Here is a 22,013-nt window from a genome sequence, read left to right on the forward strand (position 1 = left end):
GGATTCTTCTATTCCCTTAATAGGACAGTGAATAACAGTTGGTGTTACATTTCCTTTCTGAGAGAAAACAGATGCAAAATAGGAATTTAAAAGTTCAGCCTTCTCAACATCCTGTCTTACCATTTCATCATTTTCATCCTGTAAAAATCCTATAGCATCTTTGACTTTTCTTTTACTTTTGACATATCCCCAAAATCCTTTATTATTGCTTTTGACATCTCTTGCAAGCCTCAATTCATTTTCAGCTTTAGATAATCTGATTTGTGCCCTGCAGATTCTGCAGACAGCATTATATTCTTCTTTAGATATGCCTCCCTCTTTCCATTTTATAAACATTTTTTTCTTCCTTTTTAGCATGTGCTTAAGTTCTGTGTTCACCCATCCTGGTTTCCTTAAATGCTTCCTATTCTTCCCTCTTTTCGGAATTGTTAACAACTGTGCTTTGAGAATTTCATTTTTCAAGATTTCCCATCCTTCCTGGACATTTTTGTCTTTAAGGATATCCAGCCATTGGATCCCTCCAATTCTCTTTCTGAATCCCTTAAAATCTGCCTTTCTGAAATCTAACCTTGACGTCTGAGTCTTCACAGGTCTTCCGCCTCTAGTTATCCAAAATTCTAAAATAGCATGGTCGCTACCTCCTAGGGTTCCAGCCACTTTTACCTCCTCAACCATTTCCTCCCTGTTTATAAGGATTAGATCCAAGGTAGCAGTTCCCCTTGTTTTCTCCCCTACCTTTTGGAAGATAAAGTTGTCAGCAAGAGAGGATAAGAATTTCCTTGACCTGTTAGTTTTGCCTGAGAGAGATTCCCAACAAATGTCTGGATAGTTGAAATCTCCCATGACAACTATGTCATATTTTTTGGAGAACTTGGCCATTTGATGCATAAAGAGTTCATCCATATCTTCAGCTTGCACAGGCGGCCTGTAGTAAATGCCTACAATGGTGTCCTTTCCATTGTTCTGTCCTTGTATTCTTACCCAAACAGTTTCCACAGAACTCCCAGTCTCTCAATGTGCAGAAACCAGTGAAGTTACTTGCAGGGGCGACGCTGGTCTCTGAATACCGGGTAGTCTGACGCCGCTCTGTTACCGACTCATTACTGCTGATCTGAGCCTACAAAAGAGAGCGTGCTGTCATTGTGCACAGTGTGCAGGTACTTGGCCAGTTCCTGAAATGGAGGTCACTGGTGATGACTCTTCAGTTCAGGGAGGGGGGGCTGTGGCAGTGACCACAGCCTCTACCCCTGATGACGCTTCATTTGAGTATTCCAGCATGCAAGAGGCATTCTCAAACAAAGTGTCAACAAAATGGAAGTAGGGAAAAAAATGGAAAAGTTGTTAGAAGGATAGGGAGTTTTTAATGCAAGTATATTAGAAAATAGTTTACATTATGGCACTATATAGGCAGGGACTCAGTCCAGTATAGAATTCCCATGCCCCGTCGATGAGTACCATATGTGCTACTCAGCAGGGCTTCCCATCAGGTCATAAAACAGCAACAAAACCAAAAGTATCAGAGGCACCATACAGATCTTTATAAATCCAATCTTTATTCTAAAATATTTAAAACATCACAGGAGTGAAGAGATAAAAATGGAGCAATGTTTTAGCCAAATGGCCTTTCTCAAGCCTAAAATACAGCGACTGCTGGGATGTTTGAAATATTTTGGTAAAAAGATTGGATTTTTTAGAGATCTCTATGGTGCCTCAGAGATCTTTGGATTTGCTACTCTATAGACAGGGATTTAGAATGAAAATTTCTTTGCCTTCAGACCACCCCTTTAATAATACATTGAATATATTGAAAAGTGTGGTTCTAGAGGGGTGGTCTTCTTAAAAAAAAAATTAAAAATCATGGAAATTTATGGTGGGGTGGAAAATTGTTCACGGGATATCTTGTCTGGATACACTGCTGATTGAAGCGTTACATGGGGAACAGGTTTTTAAAACATTGGCGTTCATAAAAATCCATTATTCGAGCGCAGAGTATTGAGAATGCCATTTCTGAAACTGACCATATTGTATTTTCTTTAAATTTTAAAACAAAAAATACTATATAAAAAACTACAAAAAACGTGTAAAACTATATAAAAATACTAAACTTCATTGTCTGAAAATATCTAAAACAATAAAGTATCAATCTATTCTCTTTTAGCCAATGTGAAAGGTATAACTATGACTATAAGGCCACAGTCACACGTTCAGTATTTGGTGAGTTTTTTACCTTAGAATTTGTAAGCCAAAACCAGGAGTGGGTGATAAATCCAGAAGTGGTGACGTGTTTCTATTATACTTTTCCTCTGATTGTTCCCCTCCTGGTTTTAAATTACACATGCTAAGGTAAAATACTGACCTAATACTGAACATGTGACTGTGGCTTTAATGTCTATTCCTGCCACATGATAGGTCATAATAATCAATCCAAGGGAACCATGTGCTAGTACACCCACCGTAATTTCCGACTGCTACTTTTTTAACCATTGCAGTTGGGGAAATTCTAATTGTGTAGGGTTTTAAAGAGATGCTGGGAGGAAATTTACTATAAGAGAGAGTAGAAGCCATTTCCCAGGAAGGCACCGAAGAATATGAATATATATTGTATACATCCAGGCATTATAAAGAGAAGCAAGAAAGCATAGAAATGTGAAGACTTATTATATGTGAGGCAGCACGTTGGCTCAGTGGTTAGCAGTGCAGCCTTGCAGCGCTGGGGTCCTGGGCTCAATTCCCACCAAGAACAACATCTGGAAGGAGTTTGTATGTTCTCCCTGTGTTTGCGTGGGTTTCCTCCCACACTCCAAAGACATACTGATAGGGAATGTAGATTGTGAGTGATATAATGGCATCATATAAGAAAAGCATAATAAATAATAATATTATAGTATCATGTGCCCAGAATTAAAGGGGTGTTCCAAACGGAAGCATTTAACACCTATTTAGTAGATGAGTGGCAATCCGACATTGGAACCACTATACTCTCCATTATGGTGGACTCCATTCCCCTGATACCTGTAGCCACAAGGGGCTGGAGTTTCAATAGCAAGGCAGACGAAAATGGGCCAAAATTATCCAAAAGTTATGTCACTGTGAGTGCTTTGTTGGGGGAGCCAATTGGCTTAGCATTCGTCATCCAGTGGATAATTGATGAATGCTTACAGCTGAAATACCCTTTAAAAGTGGTGGTACCATTGGTAGTGGTGGTACCATTGGTACAACCTGGGCAGTCACACAGGGGTCCAAGAGGTAAGGGGGCCACTACCACCACCAACTGTGGAATAGTGCATTGGGTATCATTGTGTGACATTGTCCCTGGGTATTTTGCACTTTGTAGCATTAAAGTGGAGAGAGATTGGTGATCACTATATAATCGTCTTTGTTTCTTTTTAAGTTCTTTGTGTTATGACAATTAATGTTTTGGTAAACGCTTTGAGGAAATGTCTCTTTAAAATGTTCCCTGTGAAATTTATGATCAAATGCAAAAAAAATGACCGTAAAATAAGATGCACAGCGTCCTCCGTTGTGTATTGAGACAGGAAAATGAGTCACGCTGCTTGTCCCACAGGGACCAGCTCATGGAAATGGGTCGGCGAGGTGCCGGGGATCTCCTCGGCGGGGTAACTCCTAGGCTTGTAGTCATATCTTCCAGATAAAGTTGGACCTCCTTCAGAAAGCGAGTGGGAGAATCCTGGCAGCCACATTGGCCCCAATAGCCGGAGCCCTAGACTATTAATAATAGGTGTTTTTCCCTCAAGCGGAATCCCCTCTCCCATCTGCCTGATGGTGACCTAATTATGGTGAAGGACATTCTTTCCAGCTTCCAGTGTGATGTAGGTTTACACCATAAACCAAGACGGGTTGCTGTGTACACTAAATCTCTTATAATTATCCGGTAACTTCTGACCAGCAGCCACAAGGAATCACACAAGTGAGTTTACTGTGTCCCCCTCCAAGGCCCGACGTCACCGGTGGCTCCGGCGTTTACCTACTTTTTTTTTTTTTTAGAGGTAGCTGCCTAATGTAAATGCTAAAAGAATTGCCACTTTATATAGAAATGTGGGTTACGTTACCAAAAAATTACTTTATAAATAAAATTCTAGACCTGTACCTCATATTTCACATACTCTAAGCAAAAACCTGTATCCAAAACTCCATAACTAATTGTAAAATTTACGACCGGCTGAGGATCTGAACGGTGCATGGCAGCATGTGTTTAATCCAGATCCATACATTACAGGGTCACTGGGTTAGACTTATCCAAACTATTATGTAACACCCTGACATTGTATAGGAAGCGCAACGGCCAGCCGGCATCCTGACGGATCATTCTTTTTTAATAATTTATGCTGTTTATTGTGGCTTTTTAATAGTTTTCTGTCTGTTCAAGTCATAGAGACAGTGCATGCCGGTGGGTTATCAATATAGAGGTACAGGCGTTAGGAAAACGAGGGGCTAGTTAAAAAAGTGCTGTTCTTAAGTTTATAACCAAAGTTATAGCAGGTGTGCAAAATGTGCCCATCATGTATAGGTTATTGAGTTATACGTATTTTTACACATATATAGGTTTAAAAAAAGAAAAAACTATATATACAGTATATACATACGTAGATAGATAGATATGGGATAGATAGAATGATAGATACATAGATATGAGATAGATAGATAGATAGATAGATAGATAGATAGATAGATAGATAGATAGATAGATAGATATGGGATAGATAGATAGATAGATGCGATAGAATGATAGATACATACGAGATAGATATAGAGATAGATAGATAGAATGATAGATAGATACATACGAGATAGATAGATAGATAGATAGATAAAAACTCCAAAAAATGGTCGCAGTATTCCGAAGTCTGATGGTGAAAAAACGGCATGAAACGTTGCATGGGCTGATTACAATCTGTATTTCATCATCTGACATACTTCCCCCATTTTTTGGTGTTTGTTTTGGTGATTACTTTGGGGGCTTTGCACTCGTCTTTGCATAGAAAAGTGCTTCTTTTATATTTCTATTTCTAGATAGATAGATATTTTTTTATTTCTATAGCGCCAACATATTCAGCAGCACTTTACAATTTAGGTACTGATGTTCATCATCTGAATGTGGAACGCTTCCCCCATATCTTAGGGTTTATTTTGTGATTCCTTTGGGGTCGTTGCATGGAAAAGTGCAGCTTTTCTTTTTCTATCTCTAGACAGGTAGATAAATAGATAGACAGACAAAAGACAGCTATGCATATAGATAAGAATAAATTAATATTTCTGCTTCATGGACACTACAAGCCTTTCTATAAGGACGCTACTACTAGACATAGACGTTGCTATAATTGCCTAAAACTTTTTATACTTAACTAAAATAACATCCCCAAATAAGTGACCCCTACGGACCCTGCGCCTAGTGTCACGGTGCCGTCGTATGCCTCTCCCCATCTTCGGCTGTGCCTTACCTTGATCCATAGAGCGCATTATGTAGTGATGGTACTGTGCCAGTCTGCAGGCTGCTTCTCTCTGCATTTGGATACAGAAAAATACTTAATAAAAAAAATAAAATGAAAAATAAAATTATATTTAAATGAAGATGAATCCTCCGTAGTTCATAATAAACCAATGCGGCTTGTCAAAAGAGAGAGGAAAAAAAATGGGGAAGGGGGAGGGAGACCCTCTTCAGTTTAGGAACCCGGAGGAGAGGAACCAACAAGGATGAGAGCTTGACATGAAGTGAGAGCAGTTGTCTATGATCTAGGTTACTAGAGAGGGAAAGGCTACTTCCTTCCCCGCTCTGAGTGTTTATAGTGTTTGAATAAAGGGATTCCCTCACTGTTTCCTCCTGTTTATCCCATTGCTATGGGAACATTTGGATGTGCTCCATCTTCTAAACTGAGGGCTTTCCTGCAAACTTCACAGTGTGGAATCCATGACGTCTCCCAGCCCTGGGCCAAGCCAGCAATCTGAGGCGCTCTCAGTATAGCAGCACAAGCACTTAATTGTTGAGAGCTCAGCTATGAGGGCGAGAGGAGGAAAACTACCCAGTAATATATTTGTAAAAAAAAAGAGAGAGAAGGAGAGAAAAAATGTTGTGTGTACTCATGCTAATAAAAACTGCCTGCACAGCACAGCTTCTGTTCAGGGCCATTAGCCTTGGTAGGCTGCGCAGTGCCATTACATCACCTGTAATCTCGCCGTAAGAGGGGTTAACTAACAATCGCTGGGCTGTCAGCGGCTGACTGGTACTTTTTCCCCTGAGGATACAAATACTGAGACAGTTATAAGTGGATCTCACACTTATCCTATATGTACGAATCTTAGAAAAAAGCACAAGTAGAAGTGGAGGATTAATCCCCTCGGAAAATCCCCGTATGCATTTTCTTTATTTGATGTGAAATTTTAAATAGTGCAAAGGACCAATAAGTTTCCGACAACAAGCGCCAATCAGCGATATGGAAAATTTTTGTCCTTCATCTTTGACTCACAGCCAACATCTGGCTACAGCGGTGGTTTTTTTGCTTAAAAAATTACAAAACATCAACAAAAAAGAAATTGGGTGTGAAAACTCCCTAAGTCCAAGCGACATCTTTTTCAGGCAAATTCCGAGCGGAATCCACCTGAAGAAGCGTTGCAAAACCACCATAAAAAAACTCAAAATGACATTGCTGTGCACATGTTCCGGCTAATGTCACTTCTTTTAACTGCTTTAGGGTTCCGGAATCCTGCAGACGTTAAAGAAGGAACGTTCATTCTTCAGGCGGCTCACACTCTATACGCCCGGGGTCACACTTGCGAGTGCAATGCAAGAAACTCGCACAAGTCTCTGGCCTCAATAACAGGCAAAGCTGCCGGTGGTTCGGACCGGAGCGTTCAGCTGCATAGAAAGACATGCAGCCGCACACTCCGGTCCCAAGTGCCAGCGGCAGTGCTGGGTATTGAGATGAGAGACTCGCGTGAGTTTCTTGCGTTCCACTCACAAGTGTGACCCCGGCCGTATAGAAAATATAGGAAAAAGATGCAGCAATAACAACTGCAAAACCACCTGAGGAGCAGCTTCAGGAAAAAAGACGCCTGCTTTTTCCTGAAGTGGCTTTGTGGAATCATCATCATCATTGTGTGTGGAGAGTTTTGGGGGCATCATAATGTGTGTGAGGGCACTGTAGAGAATCATAGTGTGCGAGAGCACTGCAGGACCAAACTCTGTGCAGGAGCCCTGGGCATTTCATAATGTGAGCTGGGACATCGTACGTAACTGCCCAATCATCATCATGAACTTTGAAAGAAGTTTTTGTTTCAGTGCCTACATGAGTGATAAGTAGCTTTCAAACAAGGAAGTAAAAAATAGCGTACCACTGAAGCCTGATAAACCCCTGTGTGATATCTGCAAATATTGACAGATGAGACTGAAACATAGACTTTCTTAAATGGAGTATTCATTACTTGGACAAATCCTTTTTAAATGCAACAGTGTACATTGTAAAATAAAAAATACCATATACTCACCTCCAGTACGACCGCTGCTGAGGTACTCCAGTGTTCATGTGATATATAAAATTCACATGAGCCCCAACAGACACAGTGCTGACATCACTGGGATATTGCTGGTACGGGGTGTGTGTCTGTGTAAAGTGGCATGGGATAGTAGCCGTGGATGAAGTACTCATCTCTTACGCCCACGCGTGTAGGTGGGGGCCCTGGCTAGGTGTTTGGACTTGTGCTGTGACTGCAGTACGCCGTGCAGGCTGCATGTATCTGATGTTGCTGGCTGGCCAAGACCAGATGTTTGACAGTTCAGTGAGGGAGACCACCAGTCAAAAATGAACTTTTACTGAACAGCAACTTGGGAAGGTTATGTACAGTAGATAGCAGGTGCATATCTTCTCAAACCTTTCCTTGACAATATGTAACATTTTTGAGTTTTAAACTCTGGGCCATACTGCTAGGCGTCCTCTCCGAGGACTCGTGTCTGATAGACCACTCTGTGACTCTTCCTCATTTCGCTCCAGATCATGCTATGTCCTTCACCCAGTATCCTCTCAAGAATCCGGCACTGCTCACATTGAACCTTGGTTCCTTTCTCTATGAACTACAGACCCTATCTGCCTTCCTTACAGGAACTGTCCCTTTAGCTCAGCCCCTCCCACTTTGGGCTAGTCCCAACCATTAATTCTTGCCATCCCTACTGTTAGCAATTCACAATATCAACACCATTAACACAAGTCACAATTCACATTGCACATCACAGCTCACACTTACAATAGCACTCATTTCTTTAAGGGGGAGTGTGGATATCTCCTTACATATGTATAATGAATATATCTAAGAATGGATTGTACAAGTAGTCAACAACCCCCTTATTAGAACACATGGACATGTATGGTTCTGGTCAGCCTTCCTTTAAGTAAGGATATGGGTGTTCCTAGGTCTCACATCATGCAGATGCAACACATGCTTTTAGTTTTCCATTGCATCGGTTTACTAGCTTGTTTACTATCTTGTAAAACTACAAAACATAGGAGCAAGCACACATGGTCTCTGTAAAACATCCGTTCACAGCATCCACTTTGCTGAGAGATATAGTTTTAAGAGTCAGTTGATTGTTATGACGCCAGTACACACTGGATCCCCTTTGGGTTGTACGCTACGTGAAGGGTGACATCACCCCAATGAGTTTAGCCTTGGTGACATCAAGAACCTCTGCCACTTTGCTCCAGGGCCTGTGACATCACTTTTTAAAACAATTAATGCAGGGTGATAGGTCATGGGGGTGACTAAATCGACATAATGGGGTGGTCAGGAAAAAGAGAAAACAAAGACTCTCCACATCATTGAGAAGTAGAATGCAGCGCTGGGCATGTTCCTAAAACGGGAAAAGTGCATCGTCTATGATATAATGCATTCTTTGAACACTAGTTTTCATTGCTATTACTTTACTCATTAAAATGATCTTTATACAGCTATTAAGCATTCTTTATTCCTTGCCACGCAATCATTATACAAATAAATACAGTGTCACACAGTTGATACATATTCTTCTGTATCCATTTTGGCCGATGTTACTATAATATATGCATATATGGTTCCTTTAGGCATCCTTATAGAGGTTGTTCAGCCTTAGGGTACAAGTCTGCAGTCAATCTATGTGACTGCAGACTTCTGAATCCCTACAGTGTGCACACTACATGCTGTGGGGATTCTCCGGCAATTTGATCACTTCTGGCCATATTTTGACTGCACATGTCCGGCCTCGCTCAATTCACTTGCATTGAGTGAGGCCGCACACGTCTAGTCGGCACGAGACCGCATGTATGAAAATTACATACTTGCAGTCACGCGTCCTCCTTCTAACGGCATCGGTACTGCAGAATCCTAAGAGCACGCATGGTGCGCGCTGTGAGGATTCACAAGTCTGTCGTTAATGCTTACATTTTTTCTATCTTTTTTGGGCTGGTTTGTAAAAGAATAAACACGAGTTTCATTTTATATTTATTAGAAATATAAAATAGAATTTATACTTTTATATTGTAAATTTTTATTACAGAATTCTAAAAATTATTATTTACAGAATTTTTCATTCCTCTATAGAAAAGGGAAAACATCTGTAAAAAGTCATAGTTTGCTGTGTTTTTGAAACAATTACTACTGATGAACCAAAAAGATACCAAAAAAGAGGAAAACGCCACAAAATGAAATTGTAGTGTGTTTCTTATTTGCCTATTGACCTACAGCCAACATCCAGTCTCATTATTTTGGCTAAAAAACTGGTAAAAAGACAAACAAAAGATCCAAGAAAACCATTGTTTAAGAGGCACCATGTGAAGGCACTCTTATAGTAATTTAGCATAGTAGTATGATAGTAGTACGTCACAAATTCTTCTAACTTCATTCACCCTTGCTATAGCATCAGCTCTGCTTTGGTTTGGAGCCAGAAATTTGAGGAAACGAGTCTATAGGCAGAGCGAGTTATGTAATCCACAGACCGCAGTATCACATGGGATCATGACAAGAATGTGTTCTTAAAGGGAGATTTTGTTGTGAGATATTGGCTCTGAAGAACTATGGGAAGATAACCAAAAGTAAAAACTGATTACATATGTAGAAAATCAAAGATTTTTGCAATTAAATCTCACAGAGGATTTTTGTAAGGTGCCATAGAAATTTCTATCCATATCCTATGCCATAGATGAATATGAAAAACCTACAATAGTGGTCAAGGTCAAAGACACAAAGCCAAAGCTGACTAAAGTGTAGTAGGTTTAGTCATGAGTTCAACTATAAAATCCATAATGATGACTACATACTGTATACCACATATTAATAAAAAAATTATTGATTACATTATACATATAAAAAAAAATTAAAAATAATTCAGAAAAATGATAGCAAGGCCATTCAGATTCCAGTAAAAGTCAAAAGGTTCGTGTTTCCTTGAAGAAAGTATCAAAAATATTACATTTAAAGAGAACAGGATAAAACATTTTTATGTGCTTTTTAAATTTATTTCACCTCTCCAATGCAGAGATATTTGCAATTGAAGTATTTGAGATAACTTTTGATGTCAGAGTTAGTGTTATTAGAGAGTTTTCACTGGGGGCGTGTACTTCTCTGTATATGATGCTGTCCAATCATAAGTGAGCAGCAGCACAGTGGGGAACGAAAACACCTCCACCATAGTTTTAAGCAGGTTTCTCAGTGTGTAAGATGTAATACAGACAGCCTGATCTCGTGGTCTAACCTCCTGTAAGATTAGAAAGTGATGGGAGTAGAGCACAGATGACTAATGCCTTTCAGATAAGCCCTGTGGTGGGAGGAGCAGCTTAGCTGAGTTTAGCTTTGTCATATTACAAACCCTTCAATCAGTTCTCCTCCTCTCATAGCACTGTCACCTCTGGTGTACTGCCCCTTCCCCCAAAATGACTATCCAGAGATGAGATCAAAGTTGTCAGTTTGACATTATCACATTTATGTCTGCTGTGCTCTTAGCAACTTGTAATTGCTCTATGTTGAGAGCAGAGCAGGCTACTCCTCTGTGAGACATATAATGACATTCTGCTCAGCTCATATAATGATTTTAAGGGTGTTAGTCATCTGTGCTCAAATCTCTAAGGACTTTTTAATCATGCAGGAGGTTAGACCAGGAAATTAGAGCTGTAGTAATATATCTCACACACTGAGAAACCTGCTCTGAGCTTTGGTGGGGGGTGTTCTTTTTAGCTACCTGCTTATGATTGGTCACTGTCTAACATGAGGAAGAAGTACACGCCCCCAGTGAAAACTGTCTGATAACACCCACTGGAACTTAAGAAATGTTAACTCATTAGGTGCCAAATACTTAAAAATGTTTTATTCTGCTCTGCAGTCATTATTACATTATGGTAATTGAATACCAACCTTATTGCATTGCTGTCTGAGTTGAAACAGGGTTTCCAACTTGACTTTTGTATTTTTAATGGACCATATTTTTAACGGGGACATTGGAGAATGATGATAATTCTTTATGACTATAAGGCTATGTGCACACGTAGATTTTGGTCCTGAAAATTTTTCCACGTGGATTTGGAAAAATCCGCAGGTAAATTCTCAGGTCAAAAGATCTGCGGTTTACCTGCGGATTAGCCTGCGGTTTAGCCCTGCGGTTTCACACCTCTACAATGGAGAAGGTGTAAAACCGCAGCGGAATCCGCACAAAAATCCGCAACACGTGCACAGCGTTTTCCAGTTTACCATTGAAAACAATGGTACTGTACAACTCACCTAAATCTGCTGCGGACCCGCAGGGCCAGAAACGCTGCGGATCCACAGCAGAATCCGCACCGTGTGCACATAGCTGAAGTGATACATGTCTACAGACATGTGCTTTAACAGACATGTGCTTTAACCATGTGCTTTATTCCTATCCTCCTATGTTCTCTTGCAATCCACTTTCACCGACCAATCCCCCCTCCATCACGACTCATATACATCAGCTCCTCTCTCTTTGCTTCTCCCATGTACAGCTCCCATGCACTTCTCACCTTCTTAAAAAGCCTCAGCCCATCTTGCCCAAACACACTGCACATAAAATCTTCATACAATTCCAAAAACTACTTGCTCTTTATCTTCCTACTCCTACTGATTTCAGGGGACATCTCCCCCAACCCCGGTCCACCATCCCCCAACCTCAACCCCTACCCTACCTCACATCGAAACCTTAATAATCTTACTAATATCACTTGCACTCCTTCATCTCCTTCTTTCAATTGTGCCCTTTGGAATCCACGGTCTGTATGCAACAAGCTTCCTTTCCTACACAATTACTTTCTGAAAAACTCTCTGAATTTGTTGGCCCTCACGGAAACCTGGATTCAGGATTCTGACACTGTCTCTCCTGCTGCCATTTCCCATGGTGGCTTACAATTCTCCCATTCCCCGAGACCGACAAATAGACCTGGTGGTGGAGTCGGCATACTCCTGTCCCCACAATGCACTTTCCAGGTCATCCCCTCAGTTCCATCACTCTCATTCCCTTCTTTTGAAGTCCACACCATCAGGCTCTTTCGTCCCCTCTCCCTCAGAGTAGCGGTCATATACCGGCCCCCAGGCTCACCCACCCACTTCCTGGACCATTTCTCTGCCTGGCTGCCGCACTTCATGTCCTCAGAACTACCAACCCTTATCCTGGGAGACTTCAACATCCCCATTAACAGCCCCACTTCCACATCTGCATCCCAGCTTCTATCACTAACCACTTCTCTAGGCTTCTCTCAGCTCTCAACCTCTGAAACACACAAAGACGGTAACACCCTGGACCTGGTTTTCGCCCGGCTCTGCTCAATCTCCTACCTAGATAACTCACCGCTTCCCCTCTCTGACCACAACATTCTCTCCTTTACACTCACAAATCCTCGCTCACCCCAGCACCCTCCTACCTACCATTCAGTCAGAAATCTACAAGCCATTAACCCTCATACACTTTCAGACTCCCTACACTCATCATTGTCCCCAATCTCTTCTTTGTCCTGTCCTGATCTGGCTGTACATCACTTCAATGACACTCTTAGAAGCACCCTTGACCAAGTAGCTCCCCTCACCCTCAGAACCTCCAAACACAGAGTGAAACAGCCCTGGCTCACATCGCAAACCCGATTTCTCCAGCGATGCTCTAGGTGTGCTGAACGCTTATGGAGGAAAACACACACACCAGAAGACTTCATACACTTCAAATTTATGTTAAGGACATATAACTCTGCCCTTCACCTCGCCAAACAGACCTACTTCACCACCCTGATCTCCTCACTATCCAACAACCCCAAGAAACTTTTTGACACCTTTCACTCCCTCCTCAGGCCAAAAGCACAAGCCCCTATCACAGACATTTGCGCTGATGACCTGGCCTCCCACTTTATAGAGAAAATAGACAATATCCGTCAGGAAATCCGCTCCCAATCACCAAGTTCAGTGACTCCCATCCCTCCCTGCATTTCCCCTGGCTCACTCTCCACATTTGCTCCCATCACAGAAGAAGAAGTCTCCAGGCTCCTCTCCTCTTCTCGTCCAACTACATGCACAACCGACCCCATTCCCTCGCATCTCCTCCAGTCTCTCTCCCCAGTCGTCACAACTCACCTAACTACAATCTTTAATCTCTCCCTCTCCTCTGGCATTTTCCCCTCCTCCTTCAAACACTCTATCATTACTCCATTACTAAAGAAACCCACCCTTGACCCATCCTGCACAAACAACTACAGACCAGTCTCCAATCTCCCCTTCATCTCTAAACTCTTGGAGCGCCTGATATACTCACGCCTTACCCGTTACCTCTCCACTCACTCCCTCCTAGACCCTTCACAGTCCGGTTTCCGCCCCCTACATTCGACAGAAACTGCACTCATCAAAGTGACCAATGACCTTCTGACAGCAAAACGTAATGGTGACCATTCTCTGCTCATTCTTCTCGACCTTTCTGCAGCTTTCGACACTGTTGACCATCCTCTCCTACTCTCTAGGCTCCAGTCACTAGGCATTAAGGACACTGCTCTTTCCTGGTTCTCCTCCTATCTTTCCGACCGCTCCTTCAGTGTTCTGTTTTCTGGCTCCACTTCATCTCCTCTTCCTCTCACTGTTGGGGTACCTCAGGGCTCAGTCCTTGGCCCCCTTCTCTTCTCTCTCTATACAGCCCCAATTGGACAGACCATCAGCAGATTTGGCTTTCAGTACCATCTTTATGCTGATGACACACAACTGTACACATCATCCCCTGACCTTACCTCCGCTGTACTACAGAACGCCACTGACTGTCTGTCTGCAGTCTCCAACATCATGTCTGCTCTCTATCTGAAACTCAACCTCTCCAAAACTGAACTTCTTCTGCTCCCACCATCTACTAACCTCCCTAAATCTGACATTTCCCTCTCTGTGGGTGGCACCATAATAACACCCCGACAGCAGGTGCGCTGTCTGGGTGTTATGTTCGACTCCGATCTCTCCTTCACCTCCCATATACAATCTCTTGCCCGCTCATGCCGCTTACACCTAAAGAACATCTCTAGAATCCGCCCTTTTCTCACCATGGAAACAACAAAAACTCTCACTGTCGCCCTGATCCACTCCCGCCTAGACTACTGTAATGCTCTATTAATTGGCCTCCCTCTCACTCGACTCTCCCCTCTCCAGTCTATCCTTAATGCAGCAGCCAGGGTTGTCCATCTGGCTAATCGTTTCTCAGACGCGTCCGCTCTTCGCCAGTCGTTACACTGGCTGCCAATTCATTACAGGGTACAATTCAAAGTACTTGTTCTCACCCACAAAGCTCTCCACAGTGCGGCACCCCCTTACATCTCCTCCCTCATTTCTGTCTATCGGCCTAACCGACCGCTGCGCTCTGCAAATGACTTTCGACTAACCTCTGCCCTAATCCGTACCTCCCACTCCCGACTCCAAGACTTCTCCGGTGCTGCGCCAATCCTCTGGAATGCTCTACCCCAAAATATTAGGACCATCCACAATTTGCATAGTTTTAGGCGCTCGCTCAAAACACATTTGTTCAGAGCGGCCTATCACATTCAGTAATCAAAGTCATGTTTGTGTGTGTGTAGCCCATTCACTATCTCCATCTAACCCCCACCCCCTGAAGATGGCTGGACCGTCATTGTAAATACATCATTGTAAATACAAACCTGTGCTTTGTATCCCCCCCACCTCATTGTAGATTGTAAGCTCCACGAGCAGGGTCGTCTTATTTCGCTTTAATTATTGTATTGTTAACGTTGTTACTTATGACTGTTGTGTTTGAAACTGTTCAACTGTAAAGCGCTGCGGAATATGTTGGCGCTATATAAATAAAGATTATTATTATTATTATTATTACAGACCATAATGTTGATATAATTGCATTATCTGTATTTACTGTAAACTGTAAATGATGATAATCACAGTCAGAATAATTTATGAAAGTTTCTTTAAAAAAAAATCACGGACACCTTAAATTAACCTTTTTAGGACAGGACAAAAAAGTGCCCTATTTTTACAAACTGTCCTGAAATTTCTAGACGGTTGGCAACCCTGCTTGGAGGTAGAGTTCTGAGCCATTGATGCATGGTGTCTTCCACAAATGGTGCTAAAAACTTTCGATCTTTGTGTAAGGAGAGAGTAATTCACATGATATTAATGGAACTTTAACCACCAATGTAGATTACAAAATGTCTTCCCAGAGGAGCATTGCATGGTCTATAAGCCTCCATACACTGACATGTTACTCTCCACTAGCAGAAACATTATCTCTTACATTTTTGTAGCTTTTTTTTATTGCTCAGGTTCTTTATAGTCCTTTTTTCAGTATTCTACTGGCAAGTTGTCCTATGTGTTACAGTGAGAGGGTTAAAGATGGACAGGAGCTGATAGAATTCGAGACAGCATTTAAGACAAATCCAGAAGGGGTTTTACATATGCAGTTTAAATGCTTATTGTTAGCAGAGGTCAGATTGAATTCTAGGCAAGAACAGAATGTGACTCATCTTCCACTTTCTTGCAGATGGGTTTCAACTTAAGCCACATTGAGTACTGGCTGGCACCAGACACACATTTCCATTTTATACACTTAATCCTACAATAGAACTCCAGAGCTGTCACTATAACTGTCTCTGCTGCTGGTTTGTTGTCAAGGAGGATAGCAACTGCATCTCGCCCATTAACGAAATCCCCCCTTCCCTTGTTGCATAATGATTTATGGCCTATTGCAAGCCGTGTACCGACAATCTGATATGTTCGGAAATGTACAAACCATTAGTGGTGTCAGTCTTGTCATGATGTTGATGGGTTTGCTTACTGTTCATGGTGGGTGTTACTTTTCTAAAGCTGTTTTCTCATAAATGATTACAAAAAAAAGTTATTGAATTTTGCATTTTTTTCTTAATTGTCTGGATCTTGAGTTGAGTTCAAGATAAGTAAGAAAACCTCCTGAGAGTTGGGGCTCAGACGAGTGAACATACAAGCACTATCATTTCAGAGAACTGATGAATCCTACAAGGTTCAGATAAAAAATATATATATTTAATTGTATGTTTTCAAGGATCAGGCCAACTGTCTATATCAGACACTCTCTGTATCTCTGGAGATCGGATATCCTGAAGAAGATGTTCTCATTGTTCTATATGATATTATATCTATACTTGGTTTGGGCCAAGCCTCCGAAATTCCCATAGAGAATATTTATTTTATGAAAAGCTAAAGTTGTTGTCAAAGGAAATCAGGGAGAGCTTACAGATGGCTGATGAGACAGGTGGGACCAGTCACATACAAACCCACCCAGGGGTGTGTGTCTAAACACCCATAGTAAGCCTGTATATATGTGAGTATGGCTGGGTGTCTGAAATAGGACCTGCAATGAGGTCATAGTCCATAAACCGTATGGACTATGTTATGTGAAAAGCCTGTACCGTACCTGGCTTATCTGCAGCCAAGTGAGTGTCCCCAATACACTCAGTGAGCGCTACCTTACAATATTCAATGAGTTTGGGGTAGTCTCTAACTTCAAAATTAATTTAAGTAAATCAGAAGCCGCCAAATGAAGTCATTACAGCACTTAAAAAAGACACCCAATTTCAATGGGCTGCAGAGAAATTAAAATATCTAGGGATTTTCTTAATGACAGACCCTTCCACCCTCTATAAATATAATTTCACGTCCCTTTTAGATAAGATACTAGTTTTACTCAAAAAATACGACCTGCTATATGTATCCTGGATTGGTCGAGTTAATATTGTCAAATCTTATATCCTCCCAAAAATATACTATACTATGCAAATGGTTCCTATACCTCTCCCTAATTCTTCTGCTCTCTTAATCAACTTATTTCAAACTTTGTTTGGAAAAACAAAAGGTTAGACTCCCTCTTAAATTACTCTTTATACCCAAAGGTTCTGGTGGCCTCAGATTTCCGGATTTTAAAACATATTACCAGGCTATACATCTTGCTCGATGGATTACCTTGATTAAATATAGATCTGACACTAATGTAGAAATTGCCATGATGGGAAAAGACTCGGACTTATACCTATGGTCATCTATTGTCCCCCCCCTCTCGGAAGTGCAATGAAATAACCCTAACTACTCTTTCGATCAGGCACAAACTTATTCCGAACATCCTACCTCACTGTTTCTTTCTAGAGGATATCCCACTCAGAGTCCTCCCTTGGCTGACTGACCCTAAATACGTAGATACCTATGATCTGTGGGATGGTCTCCTAAATATTCCTATCTCTCATCTGCTGTCTAACAGTATACCATGTGTGGAGGGTTGGCCTAGAGATGCTATAAAACGCCCTAAGGACTTCTTTCAAAAACAGCATGTATACTCTATTTTTAACAAAATTCAATGCAGATCTGAAACATTCCCTGGAGTGGTTATGGTTGGAGATTGTGGTTAGGCTCCGCTCTCCCATCTCCAAATTAGTGTCTAAACTATATGTTAATCTTATCAAGACCCCAGAGGGCTTCAAACCTCTTTATGTAACCTTTTGGGAATCGGAGTTAAAGATAGTTCTATCTCACCAAGAAGTGAGCCAGGTGCTTGCCAAGTCTCATGGGTTTTACAGGTGTATCCTATTACAAGAGAATGCATTCAAGATTCTCTCCCGGTGGTACAGGACCCCGGAACGCTTATTCCACCTAGGACTAAGTGATACACCGCTGTGCTGGAGATATTCTGGAGCAATAGGCTCCCTTGCGCATACTTTCTGGTATTACCCGGATAGTTTAACTTTCTGGAAAGATATTAACGATTCACTTCGCCATATGGGTTTGACACCAAAAGATCTTACTCCTCAGAAGATTTTATTGTCACTCCCCTCGAAAACTTTTAAACCAAGAAAGCATGACTTACTCTCATTACTAGTAGCCACTGCGAAACAACTGATTTCTTCACACTGGAAATCTCAAACCCCCTCTGCGATAGGGGAATGGCACAATAAGGTTCCAGAATTATACTAACTGGAAGAATTATCCAGTTGGGAAACCAGATCCCATGAAAAATTCGAACACTTATGGCTCCCATGGACAAGATATTCCAAAACTCTGCTGGGGACTAACTAAATTTAACTAAACTTACCCTTGTAGTATACGCCGAGGTGATCGAGTCAGGTACTCAACTTGATAACCCTTATTAGTCTAAAATTCACTTTACCTTACGCCGTTTTAATTTTCATTATAGGATATTTCTTACTGAGAGTTCATCTGTCACATTTTGTTTACTCATAGATGATCCTTCAAGGATCAATAGCATTGGAAGAGTCTTCCTACTATTTGCCTGATATGTTTTATGTTTATGTTATGTTTATCTTATATGTCTTGTTCGACCTGTATATTGCGCTTTCCATCAACACTGGATTGATTGTGACTTTTACATTCTGGAAATTACTGTTTTTTGAAGTCATGTACAGATTGTTGTTAAAAATCTACAAATAAAGATTTGCAAAGAAAAAAAAAAAGATTCCAGAGGAACATCGGTCTTCACCTTACAGGGATCTGGTCTTACAACTGGGTCCACTAGTTTGCTTCCGTGGAAGGACTGCCATCCGGAGAAGCGAACCAGAGGCAAGAAGTGTCCACATGTGGGTTCAATGCCAAGAGGTCATGTCAAGGACAAAATCAAGGGATGTCACAATTCAAGCCAAAGGCTATTTTCTGTATATCTCTCGGGGCGGTTTCAGATAAACTTGTAGCATAATCTGGTGATATGTGAATGCGTTCATTTTGAGTTTTGATAATAAAAGACTTCAGCTCTGAAAGATGCTTCCAAATACAGAAATGTTTATTACAAATATGCATTTTCTGTTTTAGTCCATAAACATTCAAGAGATTGAAGAGATCATTGAATCAAAGTTGCATAATTCTTACATGTATATCCAATAAATATAAAGGCCCATCTTTAGCATATCATCTTCTACAATAATTTGGGGGATTCACCATGTCCTAACCTGCAGCTAAAATTCTACCTTTGGGATATCCTTCTGTTCTGTAAAAGAAACCTGCAACGTACAGGATGCCTTGTCTGTAAGCAGTATCTTATGGAGCATGAGGAGTTATTCTAGCATATGATGTAGTATAACCTGTATTATATTGATTTAAATCTGCTTTTTCTAAGCCTAGGAGTTTAGTAGGCGGTCTCGTTGAACATCCTGCCTTGTATACTGTACTCCTAGGTATAGATAGAACGGTTAGTTAAAAGGATCAGTTATTCTGAATCTTTTGCCCCAAACTTTATAGCAGCATCTCCTGCTCTAAATCATGTAGATCAGACACCATATTCATCAAAACAGGTACCTTTAAAATCAGATAATCCTGTCCTGGGATATTAATTACCTTCTCCTAAGCTATCCTGCCTATGAATTAATATATTTTGACAGATAAAGGGGTTGTCCAGGCTAAGGGCTCAAATCTGCATTGACTCTGTTTGACTAAAAAATCTTGTGAATCCTCAAAGTGTGCACAGTGTGCACTGTCAGGATTAACTGGTGCCCGGCAAGGCCGGTCATGTAACTGCAAAATACGATTTGCATACCTCCAACTATATTCCAACTAGATGTGTCCATCTGTGAGGGGGTGGTTGAAGATTCCCACTTCACACCCCTTCTAAATCTATTTTAATAGATATGATTACCTGTGTAAACATAAAAGATGTTATTGGTGTTTTAGCCACTAGATGGCAGTGGTTTGCAGATTCAGTTGGCACACAGGGAGATAACCAGTGTGAGCCGCCCCCAGTGACAGTTGGAAAACTGAAGAACGACTGAGAGTTGCTGGCAGCCATCTTGGAGTGCAGTTTGTAAGAGACAGGTGTGGCAGGAGCTCAGGAGAGTTAAGAGGAACGGGTGTATGCAGTGTGCTACTATCCCTGTGATTCCTGTCAGAGAAGAAGAATCATGTTGGGGAGAGGACTTCTGTTGGACACAAAGTTAGATTCCACCTAAAGTATCGGCTGTGACGTGAATGGCCTTCTGCTAGCCTGTTAGGCGAAAACTGCGCTCCGTGTGACCAGCCCAGGATCCACTCTGTAGTCTCCCAACTAAATGGCTGTTCGGATGATTAGACAGCCACTTCTGTGTTCAGTTAACAGCTGGTAAGTCCTGAGCTCAGGCCCCACCACAAGGATCACGGTGGGACAGTGCACGCAGACTTTAGAGATAGTTTGGTGCCAAACCTAAATTCTCAGTTAGAGACATTGTTTTCTAAGAGGGCTGTGTGAACCTAAAGGCCCCATTACACATAATGATGTCCCAGCGATCCCACCAACGATCCGACATGGATGGAATCGCTGGGACATCGTTAGACAGCTCCTCCAGCGATCAGGACCAGCTTGCAAGCTGGTTTCCAATGTAAACATCGGGTATCTAAGAGCTGCGCGGCTCTTGGGTACACGCTATTTACCTTGGAAACCAGTGTGTACACGTACACGCTGGTTTCCAAGGTAAGCAGCGGTATCCAAGAGCTGCGCGGCTCTTAGATACCCGATGTTTACATTGGAAACCAGCGTCGCTGATCGCTGGTCTCTCGCTGCCACACGCAGCGATGCGCTCTGGCCAGCGGGAGACCAGCGATAAAAAAAATGGCCCAGGACGATTGAGCACGATCAGCGATACCCGGCAGGGGGGCCGGTCGCTGATCCCCGTCACACACAGCGATCTCACTGACGAGATCGCTGTGGCGTCACAAAATCAACGATCTCGCTAGCGAGATCGCTGTGTGTTATGGGGCCTTTAGATAGACACTCCCCTCAGTGGGTGAGCTTTTGTATAGATAACAGAATTGTAATTTTACAAAATTGTTAAGTTTTTGAATCTCTGCGCTGCACCGCTACAGTGGCCACCTCTTGCATTCATCTAATTACACCCTTGCTCTGGGTAACTCCCAGTTACCTGATTAGGCAGAACCACAGGTCAGGCAAATTATAGTATACCCGATAGAACATACTGGGCCTATCGTTTGGCGCAGGGATCCTAGCTGATCTGGGATAGGTGTGTTAGACAGTGTGTGTGATAGTTAACTGTGTTTCTTTCTTGCTGTTTCAGGGGTAACACAGTTTTCGTTGTTAGTTAAAGCTAGTTCCTTAACAAATTGCCTTCTTGTGTTCTTTGTCCTTGGCACGCTGTATTCTGTGAGAGACCACCCTGGTACACAGTCTACATGGCCTCACTCAGTTCACTTGTGTTGAGCAAGACGTACGTCTAGTTGACTTGTGACCACATGTATGAAAATCACATACTTGTGGTCACATGCCTGCATGCTCCCAGCGCCAGCACCAGCAAATCCTGAGAGTTTGTCACACTTAAATGCTTCAGATCACGAAATAAATTTAAATATTAGTAAAAGATAACTCAAGTAAACACAAGATGTAGTTTTTAAATGAAGGTATTTTATTATCTATTATTAAGGGGAAGAAGAAATCCACACCTACAGGGTCCTGTGTTAAAAAGTGATTGCCCCCTTAACCTAATAACTGGTTGGGCCACCTGTTGGCAGCTGATTATTCAGGATACTCTCCA

General features: G+C 41.8%; 1 protein-coding gene across 2 annotated transcripts in view; it reads right to left on the reverse strand.

Moving 5' to 3' along the window:
* Positions 1–5,884, reverse strand: part of NFATC2 (nuclear factor of activated T cells 2) — a 168,007-nt gene extending 162,123 nt beyond the window's left edge. The window contains exon 1 of one of the 2 annotated variants that reach the window (XM_073580614.1): positions 5,460–5,884. In XM_073580614.1, coding sequence (XP_073436715.1) covers positions 5,460–5,526 — 67 coding nt within the window. In that variant the 5' untranslated portion in view covers positions 5,527–5,884. The remainder of the gene's footprint in view (positions 1–5,459) is intronic. The other variant, XM_073580615.1, reaches the window with a different exon arrangement.
* Positions 5,885–22,013: the final 16,129 nt, after the last annotated feature.

This window comes from Dendrobates tinctorius, unplaced genomic scaffold (assembly GCF_039654945.1).
Source record: "Dendrobates tinctorius isolate UK_male_01 unplaced genomic scaffold, ASM3965494v1 ptg000065l, whole genome shotgun sequence".
NCBI classification, from domain to species: Eukaryota; Metazoa; Chordata; class Amphibia; order Anura; family Dendrobatidae; genus Dendrobates; species Dendrobates tinctorius.